This window comes from Chinchilla lanigera, unplaced genomic scaffold (genome assembly GCF_000276665.1).
Source record: "Chinchilla lanigera isolate Chin_1 unplaced genomic scaffold, ChiLan1.0 scaffold00010, whole genome shotgun sequence".
Classification (NCBI taxonomy): domain Eukaryota; kingdom Metazoa; phylum Chordata; class Mammalia; order Rodentia; family Chinchillidae; genus Chinchilla; species Chinchilla lanigera.
In genome coordinates, this window is record NW_004955411.1 from 33,602,269 (window position 1) to 33,616,417 (window position 14,149).

Consider the following 14,149-nt stretch of genomic DNA (forward strand, 5'->3'; position numbering starts at 1 on the left):
GGTTTTCCGGCAGTTTTTGATTTGTATCTAGTTATGCTGTTCTCAGACACGGGCAGTTATATCAGTTGATGGCCAACCTTCTGATCCAGGGTTCCCTTGCAGTTCAGTGCACGTGCATGACCTGACTCAGGTTGCACTCATATGTTTTAAAATTGTCATAATTCTCGAGAGAATTCTTTAGTTAATACATTGGAATGCCCCCAAACAGCTTTAAATACTCAGTGCCAGGAAGGAGGGGGTGAGAGGCAACAGTAGTTATCAAGCTATTAGTGTCATTGATAGAATGCCACAGATCAAAAAGGGTATCATTTGGGGCTGGGGATTTAGCTCAGTGGCAAAAGTGCCTGCCTGGCAAGTGCAAGGTCGTGAGTTCAATTCCTGGTACCAGAAGAAAAACAAACAAAAAAGGGTATCATTTGTGTGACACACAAGACTAGATAAGATAATTTATCAGCCTTGATGTATGGCATGGTGAAAACATACTTCTCTGATATATATATATATGTAACTTTGAAAATATTTTCAGGAAGCTGGGGATTTAGCTCAGCGGCAAAGCGCCTGCCTGGCAAGCGCAAGGTCGTGAGTTCGGTTCCCGGTACCAGAGAAAAACCAAAAAATAAAGAAAATATTTTCAGCTTTGTAGTGAGAAACTTACCTCTGCAAACACAACTTTTTAAAGTTTAGGTTTGATGCTTAAAATGGCTAAATGCAGACCCTGATTAAAATGTTTAAAATTATAATCTGAAGACAATTTAAAGAAAAATTTTTTGTCAGAAAAAAATTCTGACATTTCTCATTCATATGAGAAAACAATAGGAAATCTTATATTTTCAGTAATGGTGGACTCTATCTCTGTATACTAATTAGATGAAGTAAGTATTGAGATGGGCTAACTGTGGAAATAAACCCCATAACTTAGAGGCTTAACAAATAAATATGTATTTCTTACAGTACCATACAGTACAGGCTGGCAGGAAGAATCTGCTCCATATAGTCCTTCATGGAGCCAGGCTTCAGCTTTTTGTAAGTCCCCTGAGCTCTGTTATATCCACAGTGTCCTGTCTGTCTAGCTAGCAGATGAATAAAAGTGAGGGTTCTGTGTAGGGCGTTTTTATGAGTCAGGCCTAGAAGTGATCATGTTACTTTCTCTCCCATTCTACTGGTCTGAATTTGGTCACATGTCTGCACCTAAATCCAAAAGACCTGGAGAAGATACCCTATTTGTCTGCTCAAGAAGAGTAAAACATGGATATTGGTGGCTACAACCAGTCTTCTTTATAAAATGAGGTGAGGTGAGCTGAGCTTACTTTTGGAAGTCTTGCTGGATTAGGAGAACAGAAGTGAAAGAGTAGGACTACCAAGGCTGAGGACCTAATTAACTGCCTTCCAACCCTTTGGATGGAGCCTTGGACAACTGCACCTTAGGAATAAGTGTGTACAATAAGCAATCCAGTCTTCTCATAGACTTCAGCCAGACTTCGCATAAGCTGAATATTCAGAAAATTTCAACCCTTGAGCCTGGATTTTCCCCTGAAAGTATTTTTTCCTTAAAGATAAACTCCAGCATGTATAAAATAACCAAACGCATGAGGAGACAGGACACTGTAAATGAGGAATTAGAGGAAATTCTCAAATTCATATGGAACCCAAAGAGACCCAGAATAGCAAAAGCAATCCTGGATAGCAAAGCAGGAGATATCATAGTCCTGAATTCCAAGTTATATCACAAAGCTACAGTGATAAAAAAACAGTATCACTGGCACAAAAACAGGCATGTGGATCAGTGGAACAGAATAAAGGATGCAGAAACAACACCAGGCATATCTAGCTATCTGATCTTTGACAGTGGGGCCAAAAATACACACTACAGAAAAGATAGCCTTTCAAATAGTGCTGGAACAACTGGCTGTCCATGCACAGAGTACTGAATCAAGACCTGTGTCTCTTACCATGTACTAAACTAAAATAAAAATGGATCAAAGATCTAAATATTAAAGTAAACAATCTGCTGCAAGATAAAATAGGTAAAACTCTCAAGACGTAGGCATAGGCAAGGACTTTCTGAACAGATCACCAGTCATACAAGAAATAACACTAAGAATCAACAAATAGGATCGTATCAAATTAAAAACCCTCTGCACAGCAAAGGAAACAACTCACAGAGTGAAGAGACAATCTACAAAATGGGCAAAAAATTGTCAACTATTCCTCAGACAAAGGACTAATATCTAGAATTTATAAAGAACTCAAAAGACTAGGCCCACACAAAATAAAAGCTCCAGTAAAAAAATAGGCAACTAAAATGAGTAGACAATTCTCAGAATAAAAACAAAGCACAAATGGCCAATAAATACATGAAAAAATGTTCATCTCTGGCCATTCAAGAAATGCCAAATAAAACAACGCTGACATTTCATCTCACTCTAGAAAGAATGACTATTGCCAAGAAATTGAATAATAACAAATACTGGCAAGTCTGTGGGGAAAAAGGAACTCTGCTACATTGTTGGTGGGAATGGAAACTAGTACAAGTATGATGGAGATTCCTCAAAACTTAAAATAGAAATTCCATTCGACCCAGCTATGCCCTTTCTAGGTATCTTGCCAGAAGAGTTAAAGACATCAGATTATAGTGCTACATGCATGTCCATGTTTATAACAGCACAGTTTATAATAGGTAAATCTTAGAAGTGGCCTACATGCCCCTCAACAGATGAATAGATAAAGAACATGTGGTATTTACACACGGTAGGATACTACTATGCCATAAAAGATAAGCTTGAATCATGTGTAGGAAAATGGACTCACCTTGAAGCCATAATGTTATATGAAATAAATCAGTTACATAAGATTAAATATTGTAAAACTGAAAATATAAATAAAGAGCAAAATAAAAGATAGATAATAGGAAATAGGGAGGTTGATCTGTGGCAGATGGGAAGAGGACCAGGAGATGGAGGGAAGAGAGAAGTAGAGAAGGGGGAGGAGATGAAGAATTATGATTTATTATGTACCAGCTCCTCACAAGGAAGGTAATCACTATGTACTGCAAACACCATGAATGAGAAGAAACAGAATCAACAGACAATAAAAGTAGGTACTCTAGATATTGAATTATGAGTCCATATTTTAAACAAGTAAGATTATATATAATCAAAGGAATTTAAAGACATGAAAAGCTAGGCCTGAAATTTTAGGACAGCTGTAGAGCAGTGATAGTGAACCTTCTAGAGCTCTCAGGGATACAGCCCGCTGCAACACATATGCCACAGGCTTGCCACCAGTGATCTAGAGAGTATAAAAAGACACAATGCAGTACTTTGAAAATAGAACCAGTGGAAATCCTAGAACTGTAAAGCACAATCACCAAGTAACCAAATCAAGAACTCAATAGATAAATTTCAGAGCACATTAAATACAACTAAGATGAAACAGTAGATACAGATCAGAGAAAGCTGTTCAAATTGAATCATAGAATCATAGAAGGGAGGGACAGAGATGGAGGGAGAGTAGGAGGAAGGGAGGGAGGGAGGGAAATACTGTACATACAGAAGAAAGGATAAAAAAAGTGGCACATATCCCTGAAGCCTCATATAGGTTCATTTCAACTGCCAGAAGGAAAGGATGGAGTGGAGGCAACATATAGATGCGGCAGGATTAGGTGTCGTCTTCATGGAGAGGAGGAACGCTAACAGCCTGTTGAGCGACCCGAAGAAGACCACAGAATGAAGAATGATGTAAATGGAAGTGGATCAACCTGAATAGGGAGCTGAATTTTGACATCAACGGTCTTTGACACATGGACTTTGATGGGGTGGTGGGACTCTGGTGCGTGTTTCGGAGCACAGGCTGAACCCAGATTCCTGTCTCCAGCCCCAGCGCATTCTTGTCCAAGTGTGAAGAATCGTTACCTGAGTGTGGGCATGTAACTAAAGTCCGGCTTCCTCCCGAATATCCAATCCTTTTTCTTTCTATCAAATTTTAAAGGGAAAAAATTAATTTATCTTACATTTTCTTTTCTTTGTAAATGGCCCTGAGAAAATTCTACATGAGTGGATTAAGAAAACTTAACAGGAAAAAAAGAGAAATGTCCATGTTGAACTCGATGTTGTGATGGCATAGATGAGACATGAATGCGCATTATAAAAATGACCCCCACTTTTTAAAAAGTTGTTTTGCTCTTTAAAAGTAACACAGATTTATGCAGGGGGTGTCAAAAATACAGCAAAGAAACAAAATTTGTATTCTATTGTACCACCCAGAGATAACCACTCTTCACGTTTTGGATCTGTATCTTCCTAGATTTTTTGCCTTATGCATATACTAGGAAATACAACAAAGGCTTGCCTTGGATATAGGTTATTCGAACCAAGAACGCTTGTGATTATTGTTTTGACTTTCTTTCTTTCTTTCTTTCTTTCCTCTCTCCCTCTCCTTTTTTCCCTCTCTCCCTTCCTTCTTTCCTTCCTTCCTTTCCTCCTTCTTTCCTTCCTTCTTTTGACAAATAAGTATAAAAAAGTATGAATATAAGCCTGCTCCCCAGGGTGCACTGTTTCATTTATACATTTATTCATTAGGTTATTCAATAAATATTCCTATATGCCATGTACTGAGTTAGGGGCTAGTATTATGTGGGCCTGGGGCTTTTTCCCAGGTGTGGTGGTAATGATGTTACCAAAGACAGGGAGACAAGGCCTGAACCAAAAGCTGTTTTTGGCACCTACCTATGACTCCATGGAGAAGCTGAGGTGTCCAGGACAGATCTCTGGAGACCAGAGGCAGTGGGAGGGACCAGTTTCTCTTCCCTTTTGGGTAGAAGAGCAGAAGCAGACTGGAGCCACTTTAGCTGTTCACTCACCTAGTCTACCTGGCCTCATGATCTGAGGCAAAGGTTATTAATAGTTAATAAAATATTATTAACTTAGTGTTATTTATTTATTATTATTTATTTAGTGTTGTATGCCAAGTAGTATACTCTGCATATATTACTTTATTAACTTCTAACATGAATTTTATAAACTAGTAACTGACATTTATTGAGCACTTAACTATGTGACAGCCACTTACACCGCTATTATTTTATATGCAAGACATAGAATGCTTAGGATACACCTGTAAGTTCTATTATGATCTCCTTTACAGATGAGGAAACTAAAGTTCAGAGACTGATGCAGGGTCACATGACTGAAAATGACAGAGCCAGCAATATCAGAGCTTCTACTGTATTTTCACCCATGATTGTATAATTTAATTAATGAAAAATAGTGTTTCTGACTGTAAAGAATCCTCACCAAATTCAATTCTGAAAGGTTTTTTGAGTGTTACTTTTGGGACACTTTAGCATCAAAGTCAGTGTAAGAAAATATTTACCAAAAAATCCAATTTTAAATTAATCCTGTTGGAGCTCATTTCTTTTGAAAAAGGCTTCCTTCTTTAATTAGTCCATTTCATTTTCATTATATTTTCAAATTTGCTACTGCTTTGTGCTCTTCCTTGGCAATCAGTAATCTCTCTTTATTAAAAAGATGACTTTTTAATATGGTAAAATACTACATAACATAAAATTCACCATTTTACCTGGTTCAGTGGCATTTTAAGTGCATTCACATTGTCGTGCAAACCACCGGTGCTCCCCATCTCCAGGACGGTTTTATCATCCCAGACTACACATGTTAAATAATAACACCACATCTTCCCAATGACTATTGTTTTTAAAGGAGATAGATAACTATCAAGCTTTGGTTTCTGTATGTGAATGAGCACATAATTGATTTAGTGGTATTAGGGAGAAGAATATTTGCTGATATAATGGCACATGCAGAACCTACTGACAAAGGTGTATAATTTGTAAAATAGCTGAGTGGGCAAAATTCTGATTTTCAGTTGCCCTAGGCACTTCAGTGCACTTCTGATAATGATTTTCCTTGGGCTGTAGTTACACTGATAGAAATCACATCCATGCATAAAGAGCAAGCTTAATTATACATAACTAAATACCTAATATGAGGTTTTACATTGTTCACATATATTTTCTGTTTTACCAAAGATGAGACATTCAGTGCTAACTGATCTCAAAAAATAGTGTGGGTTCAGAGCATGAGCATCTTATTGTATGTATTATCCTTTTTTTTTTTTAAACAAAGAAGATACCATTTTGCCTTTCCGTCTCCCTTTGAGAATTGTTTTTATTACATGGGGATTCCATGGACTCCTCTGGTCCCTGCTGTGACACTTAAGTGAGGTTTATTGAGGGTTTCAGATCCAGTGGGTGGTGGAGCAAAATTAACTGATTCCCACTGAGAATGACATTTCTTTACATTCTCAACTCATTTGTACTGAGCCCAATCACTTGAGCTCAAAATAATAAAAGTAGCCAAAGTGACTGGGATGCAAAGTCTCCGTTTCTGTTCTAAATTCTGTATATGCATTATTTTATTTAATCTGTACAATTCTGTGAGATGGAATCAACTTCTCGTTGTTTAGGTAGGAAAGCAAAGGAACAGAAAGATTATATAACTTGCCCAAAGTGCCCGGTTACCAGTGACAGACTGGGGTTCGGAACCAGGCTTCTCTATGGACATGAGGTCCTAGTCCTTCAGGCTTGGCTAAAAGGTATCTTTGGAAGAATGTTAGGGTTAAAACAAAAGTGTCCCCCCAAACCCACAGTGCCCTCAAGCATTCCCCCTTCCTTTGGGACTGAGCTAAGTGGCTTGTCTCAGTTGAGGTCAGGCACAGGGTCTAGGGGTACAGGCTCTCTGGCCAGGGAAGGAAAACGGAAAGAGCAAGATCTTCCAGCTGCCCTTTGTTAACCAGTTGGGAAGAGGGGAGGGGAGGAAGAGAGGCCTTAAGCACATTTCCCAGGGTGTCTGGTCAAGGCTGTTGGGCCCCTCTGCCTGGGTCCCATAAGCGCTGCCTTCTTCTTAGAACCCCTCTGTCCCGAGGGAACTCCTTCTCCAGAACTGACCTCCCGGGGTGTGCTCTTACCTTTGTGCACCTCGGTGAGAGTGGTGAGAACTCCTTTGCCCCGAGTGTGTCCTCTTCCAGGTTGTGAGGATAATGGTAGGCCTCCGTGAATGGGTGCTGAGGTGAGAGTGACCCCTCCTCCTTGCGGCTTCCAGATTCTGTCCCTCATCATCCAGGAAAGGAGTTTTCAGGCAGAGGCTCCCAAGTGAGAAGGACCTTTCTGGACAGGGAGGAGAACTGATGGATTCTGCCAGAAATTGAAGCAGTTCAGCCACTTGTATCCGAGGGCGTGGTCACGGCGACCTAGCAGCTTTTGGAAGGACCTCAGCGTGGCTCCGGAGCCCCGCAGTCTCCAGTCTTCCCCCAGTTTGTGAAGGCCAGAAACACTCTCCCAGCCTTTGTTCCTGATTTGCTGCTGACAGACCGCAGTCACCCGCACACAACTTAAAATGAGCAGAGGTGACATTCCTGGGAATGTTCCTTACCCTAAGGAACGTGTTACAGATGGCATTCATGGTGTTCATGAGTCAAATTTATCTTTCAGAAATAAGCACTTTCTGCCTTAGGTAACACTTTCTCTGAATAATTTTGTGGACTTGGAGTCCTGTACCCTCCTCCTAGCAAGAGGTAGCATTCTGCTCTGGATTATCCTCGAGGTCTGTCTACTATGCTCATTCAAGACCTGCAGAGGGGCTGGGGATTTAGCTCAGCGGCAAAGCGCTTGCCTGGCAAGCGCAAGGTCGTGAGTTCGGTTCCTGGTACCGGAGAAAAACCAAAAAAACCAAAGACCTGCAGAAGTTCCTACAGAGAACAGCAGTGTTTATACTGCATTTCCCTTCAGTAATTGTACCTCACACTAAAAACAGTGACTGGTGAGCTTCACACTGAAGTACAGTCTTTACTTCAAAAGTGTGACAGTATTCCACAGGGTGTTATAAGTGAACTCTCTTGAACAATAGTGGCAGGAAGCAGTTGAGTCTTAGGAAGGATTTATTACAGCGTGTTCAAATGTAAGGTATGTCATGCAAATAAAAAGACAGACGAAATTCAGCAGTGGTTGTTATGTTGTGTATTATTGTCTTCCAATTCATTGTTTAGATTACCAAATACAAGCATGCAAAAATTCATCATAAATAAATAAATAAAGTGTTAGCTGTTCCTTTCGATAAACAACCATTGTTGAATTCCTGTCATCCTGTTTGATGAAACTCTATATCACTTATAATTTTTTTGTATTTATTTTTTATACTCTTTACTGGTTTGATTAATCTTGCATTCTTACATCTGGTAATCTGACCAGCTTGGATGAAGATAAAAATATGTAATATAACAACCACTGTCAATCCCTATCATTTTGTTCTGAAACCCTGTATTGTTCTTATAGTTTCTGCTTTGTTTTGTTTTTTTCTATGTTGTTGGCATTTTGCTATTGTTCTTTTTTAAAAAATTCTCTCTTTTTTTTGTTTTTTTTTCCAGTATTGGGGATGGAACTCACAACCTTGTGCTTGCTGGGCAGGCCCTGTGCCGCTGAGCTAAATCCCCATCCCCCAAAATTCTCTTTAAAATAATAAAAAAAAAAGACAGAAGACTCAGTTTAGGATGGGGCTCCCTAGGACGCCAGTTGAGGCCATGGTCAGCGATACGCTTTCTCTCCCATCACACACTTGTCTGCTTTCTTGATCACTGTTTCTAGAAATAGAAACAGATCACTGCTCCTAGCTCACCATTAAGGCCACACAGGGCACATGCTCTGTTTTCTCAGCCTGCTCTGAAAACACTGCTCTACTTGGTCAGGTTACTCAAAGCCATCAGCTAGATCACAGGGTGAAAAGGTTTTAAACACTTCAACCCAAAGGTGACCAGCACTGGTTTATTTTCATTTTCTTTTCTTTTTTTTTTAATTTTGTTTTAACTATAGCCACTCGGAGCCAGTGACTATTTGGAACTGTCGAGGAATTTTGATACAGTATTTTTACGGAACATTCCACAATTTACGTTGGCAAAGAGGACCCAAGCTCGAAGATTCATAACTCTCATTGATAATTTTTATGATTTCAAGGTAAGGAGATCAGATATATTTTTTTCAAAATTACACATTTTGGCCTTTGGAGCGAGATGGCTTGGGCTGCAGTCCTGTCTCTACTACTTACTTCACCTCTCTGTGCCTCAATTTCCTCACCTGCGAACAGGGAATGATAGCATTTACCTCAGAGGGTCTTTGCACACTACCAAGGCTAATCCATCTACTCCAGCGGTTGGCTGCTGTCAGCAGGAGCAGCGGTAGTCATGTGGTCAAGCTCCCACCACAAGTCCCTCTTCTGTGCTGATTCTGTCATTCCATCAGAAGAGCGTGTGCGCCATCCGTAGTAATGCACCACACAATGCCTGGCCCGGGCTCTGTACCCAGCAAATATGTGTTGCTTCAATAAATGGCTGGACTGGTAGAATAAATAAATAAACGAATGACGGAAGGGCCCTCCGCAACATCAGAGCACTCTTCCCCTAGCACCCGGCCTTATACTGCCTTATTCTTTGCATTTGTCTTACCCACATGTTTTAGCACTGATTGCCGGGCCATTGTCTGTTCATGAAGGCCAGTGTAACCCAGTGGCCAAGGCGAGGCCGTGTGGCCAGGCTGTCCGTCCTGGAGACTGGGTTAGTCTCTGTGAGCTTCAGTTGCCTTCCCTAGAAGGAGACAGTAATGGTTCTTACTGCACATGATCGCTGTGAGGCTGGCGGGAGTGTGTAAAGCACTGAGAACGTTATCTGACAGAGTGAGCTCTAGGTCATAGTATATAAATACACGCCGACAGTGAAGGTGTGTGTACAGCTTTGAATAAGAGTGAAGCATTATTTTCCATTAGATACATGGTTTTCCTGCCCATTTCTTGTACAGAAGTAGAGCAGAAAGTCTAAAGGGAAGGGCCTTTGGGGAAAGAGGCGATTACAGACTGCTGGCAGGGAGTGGAGAAATTGTCAAGTTTCGTTTACTCGTGCAGCAGCCTTTCATGGTGCCAAGCCCAGCGCCAAGCGGGAGAGATTCAGTGGAAGTGAAGTGAGACACAGCGACTGTCTTCATGGAGCTTATAGCCTAGTGCCAGAGACACATGAATGCCATATCCTCCGGCAAGTCCAGTCACGACTGCCGGGTGATGTCTTGGACAGAGAAGAGTGTGGCACTGGGAGAATCTAGGGAGGGAGCAGGAACGTAGGGTTGGGCTCAGGGAAGTCCCCTGAGACCCATGGAGGTACCTCAAATCTGGATTCCAGAGGCCACCTCATCCTCGCGGAAGCACAGCAGGACCAGCCCTATGCCCCGGAACCTGCATGTTCAATGTGCCTGTTACGGTTTGTGTCTGGATATCCCCACAAAGCCTCATGCAGTCATGGGGCGGGCTTCTAGAGTCTATGATTGATCCATGGTCCAATGTCCATGGGGTTATGGATGTGAGGGCTGCACCCGCCCTGGGGCAGGTAGTTTGCATACAGTGTAGGGGAGGGAAAGAGGCTGCCTGCCGCCACTTCCCCCTTTTGCTCTTGCTGCTTTTGCTGTTTTGCACCGCCATGAACTGTTGCCCTCTGCCACATGCTACTCTGCCTTGGAGCCAGCCGAGTATGGACTGAAACCTCCACAAACTGTGTGCTAAATAAACCTTTCCTTCTTTAATTTTGGGTGTCAAGTATTTTGTCACAGCAATGAGAGAAAAGTAACCAAGACCGTGCTCCTTATAAATGCTCAGAAGTGCAAGGGGGGAACTCGGCACAGGGGAAGGGTGGCCAGGGTGGGGAGCCGATGGTGAAGCCCTGGAAGGGGTGGGCCGAGCATGAATGCAGCAAGTGCAGGCTCTGGTGCAGTGGCCCAGGAGTGGCCACAGAATCTGCTGCTTGTTCCCAGGGGCCACACACGCGTGATCAGGTAGTCAGGAGAAGTGCAGGCCGAGAGATCAAGGCCCATCACCTGTGGGTGGCTCCTTTCTGCTGAGACTTCGCGCACTACGCACAGGGGCTGTGGAATGAAAGGTGTGACCCAGGAGGTCACTGTGTTTATGGGATGAAGGCTTCCAGAAGAAATGGTGGAGTAGGCGATTGGTCCTAAAATTGGAGGATGGACAATCTCACTGTTACACATTTCAGCTGGATAAACCTTAACACCTATGGCCCCACCCTCAGTCCTACCCGCTAACCCTGCCTCACTCCCACTTTTCTACTTCTTACATAAAAGAGGAAGATTCATCCGCAGTATGACAGGACTCCCAAGCTGCTCTCCTAGCATTTGCTGCCGCTAAACCACACGCTTAGAGATTACAGTCTTTTCAGAATGTAGTCCAAATTACCATACTTCAAAAATTGAGAGCAGTTAACAGACATTATTCTAGAACACATTCACAGAAATTTGTGAAATAATGGCATTTCCATCTAAATCATGAAAGAAAGTATCATTTGTGATTGAAAGAATCTATAGAGGAGACAGAAGACCTTTTGGATATGGAAAAAGTTAGTTCCAAATGCCAAAGTGTTATTTTGAAGTATTGATGTGTTTATTTAAAGAATGACTTGTAAAGGATAACTGTGACTCCTGAAAATAAATACAGGATTTTTTAAACAGCAAGAGGCGTATGTTTTCTATTTAAACTTGCAGATAGGGCATGTACAAAAGACATAAAAGCTGTTTCCAAAATATGATCAAGATATGCCACTGAAATGCTGACGTAGCGAAGGGACGTTAATGCGGAAGTCGGCCTTCTTGATGTCCTGGCAGGTTGCTGGTGTCAGGCTTAGGTAGAGGACTCATGTTCTGACCTTAGCTGGCAGCTGCACAGCACAGCGGGAACCACCCCACTGTGCATCTGAGAGTAGCTTTGATACACACGGAGACCTCCTCCAGACGGCCAGGCGCAGATGTCACCAGCAGGGTGAAGTTGCCCTCGCCTGTGGGTGCCACTAATAAAATGCCACGGGCTGGGTGATTTATAAATAGTAGAAATTTATTTCTTCCACGTCTGGGGACTGAAGAGCCCAAGAGCAAGGCTCGAGCAGATCACTGCAGAGCCCTCTGATTCAGTCACCTCTTGAGGTCCCACCTCCTAACAACTGCATTAGGATCAAGTTCCAACATGGATTTTGCAGGGGATGAACCATAGCAGTGACGGAAAGAGCATTGGACTTAGAATGGGAAAACGGGCTGATGTCTGAGCTGAGACCTCTGTGGACCGCAAGTCTCTTAATAAAACTTACGCGCCTTACCTCACAGTATGGTGTGCAGCTGTGCAGAAATATTTGGAAAGTACTAGGCAGTCATCAAACATCACTTAACCGTAAACTGTTGGAAAAAATAATTATAAAAGCAAAGATTCAGACTCCCTGATGGAACAGATTCTTTTCTTGTGCGAGGGATTTTTCTTACACACAACTTGTGAAATGTAAAGAGTAGCACCGTTTATGCATTTTCCCTGTTTCAGGTGCGTATAATTTGCTCTGCCTCAACTCCTATATCAAGCTTATTTTTGCATCAACATCATGACAGTGAATTGGAGCAAAGCAGAATACTGATGGATGATTTGGGGCTGAGCCAGGTAGGTAATATTAACATAATCTCTTTTTATTATAAAACAGCTTAATTGTTTTTGGTTTGATACATGGCTACATTTTGAAGAAGGAATGCAGTAGATAGTTAACTGTTGATTTGCTGCTTTCTTCTAAAGCTATGGAGCAAACTTACTAAACTACATTTAGCATCACTAAATGTAGACAATTGCACCCTACAGTAGAAGACCTTCGTGACCATATGGCAGAAGGAAGTCCAAGAGGTGGCTACAGGCCCACAGTCACATGCTGGTCATAGTGGGCAGGAGCCGGGCACCAGGGCGCTGTGGCTCCAGGCTCATTCCACTGCCATTTCTGATACTTTTCCACGATGCCTGGACTGCAGTGTATGATACAGCATCCGAGCACGCGAGCTGACTAGTCCAGGACCAGGGAGTGCTCCGGCTTAAGATGAAATGTATGCTTCGATTCCAGCCTTCACTTAGCAAACATCCTTGGAGCACTGTTGATGCCGGCTCTGGGGACACTCTTTAGGGAACAAACTGATGTTGGCCCAGCTCTTCCGGAGCTTAGAGTCTAGATTAACCTCAGGCCAAGCAGAAGTGACTTTGCATTCCTTTCTTCTGTAAGAATATTACAGGGTATAGTTCTCAACTGTTCATAGTGGAAATACTAGTCAAAGTATAAAATCATCAACACAACCCTGTGGATGAAAACACCATTCTTCCTGCCCAGAACTCAAAACCCACTCAAGGGAGATCCACTTCTTACTGACCCAAGTAGAAATTATACATTCTCAGGAGTGTGGGAAAACGAGGCCAGTAATTTTTTATGAAGTGAACTTTCAAACTATGGTTACTTAAACCTACAGGTCTTAGTCTGTTCAGGCCGCTGTAACGGAACACCATAAAGTGTGTGTGGGGGGAGCTTATGTGCAAGAGAAATTTATTTCTCAGCAGTTTAACATCAAGATGCCAGATTTGGTTCCTGGTGAAGGCCTGCTTTTGGTTCCATGTGCGCTGTCTTTGTTTAAAATATAAGCCACACATAGCAGAAGGGGCTCTCTGACCCTCCTTTATAAGGGGGCAATTCTATTCTTGAGGGATCCACTCTCAAGACCTAATAAATCTGAAAGGCTGTATCCCTAATCCCATCACCTTGGGGGTCAAGGCTTCAGCACACAAATGTTGGCACTTTCAGACCTTAGCAGTATAGAAATAGCTGCTTATAAATTCTAGGACTGGGGCCATTTGAAATGTAAGTTCCCCAAGAATAATACTTACATCCAGATATTGTCTTTAACAATTCAGAAGAACACCAGTGGTGCTGAACCTGTGGCACACACGCTGCAGCCGGCTGTTTGTTATCACTGAAAGTTCTACAAGGTTCCCCTTACTGTCATAGGCCCTTAAAAATTTTCCCCTAGGATCAGGGTTTAGACAGAGACCAAAGTAAGCTCAGCTGTTAGGGTCACTCATACAAGAAGAAATCAGAAAATGTGTGTAACCTGCAGGTAATGAAGATCATAGTGAATCAGTGGGGAAGGTGAACTGAAGAGTCTACATTTTTTTTTTTTTTTTTTTTTTTAAAGCACAATAGGACTTGATATGGAAAGAAAGGAAAGGTCAAAGTCCACTTAGTG

At 42.0% G+C, this 14,149-nt stretch overlaps 1 protein-coding gene across 3 annotated transcripts in view; it reads left to right on the forward strand.

The window, feature by feature from the left end:
* The window catches only part of Lace1 (lactation elevated 1), a 231,154-nt gene that overhangs the window by 215,701 nt on the left and 1,304 nt on the right, over positions 1–14,149 (forward strand). For 2 of the 3 annotated variants that reach the window (XM_005377845.2, XM_013510900.1), the window contains exons 11-12: positions 8,882–9,022; positions 12,423–12,536. In XM_005377845.2, the coding sequence (XP_005377902.1) occupies positions 8,882–9,022; positions 12,423–12,536 (255 nt within the window). The remainder of the gene's footprint in view (positions 1–8,881; positions 9,023–12,422; positions 12,537–14,149) is intronic. The other variant, XM_005377846.2, reaches the window with a different exon arrangement.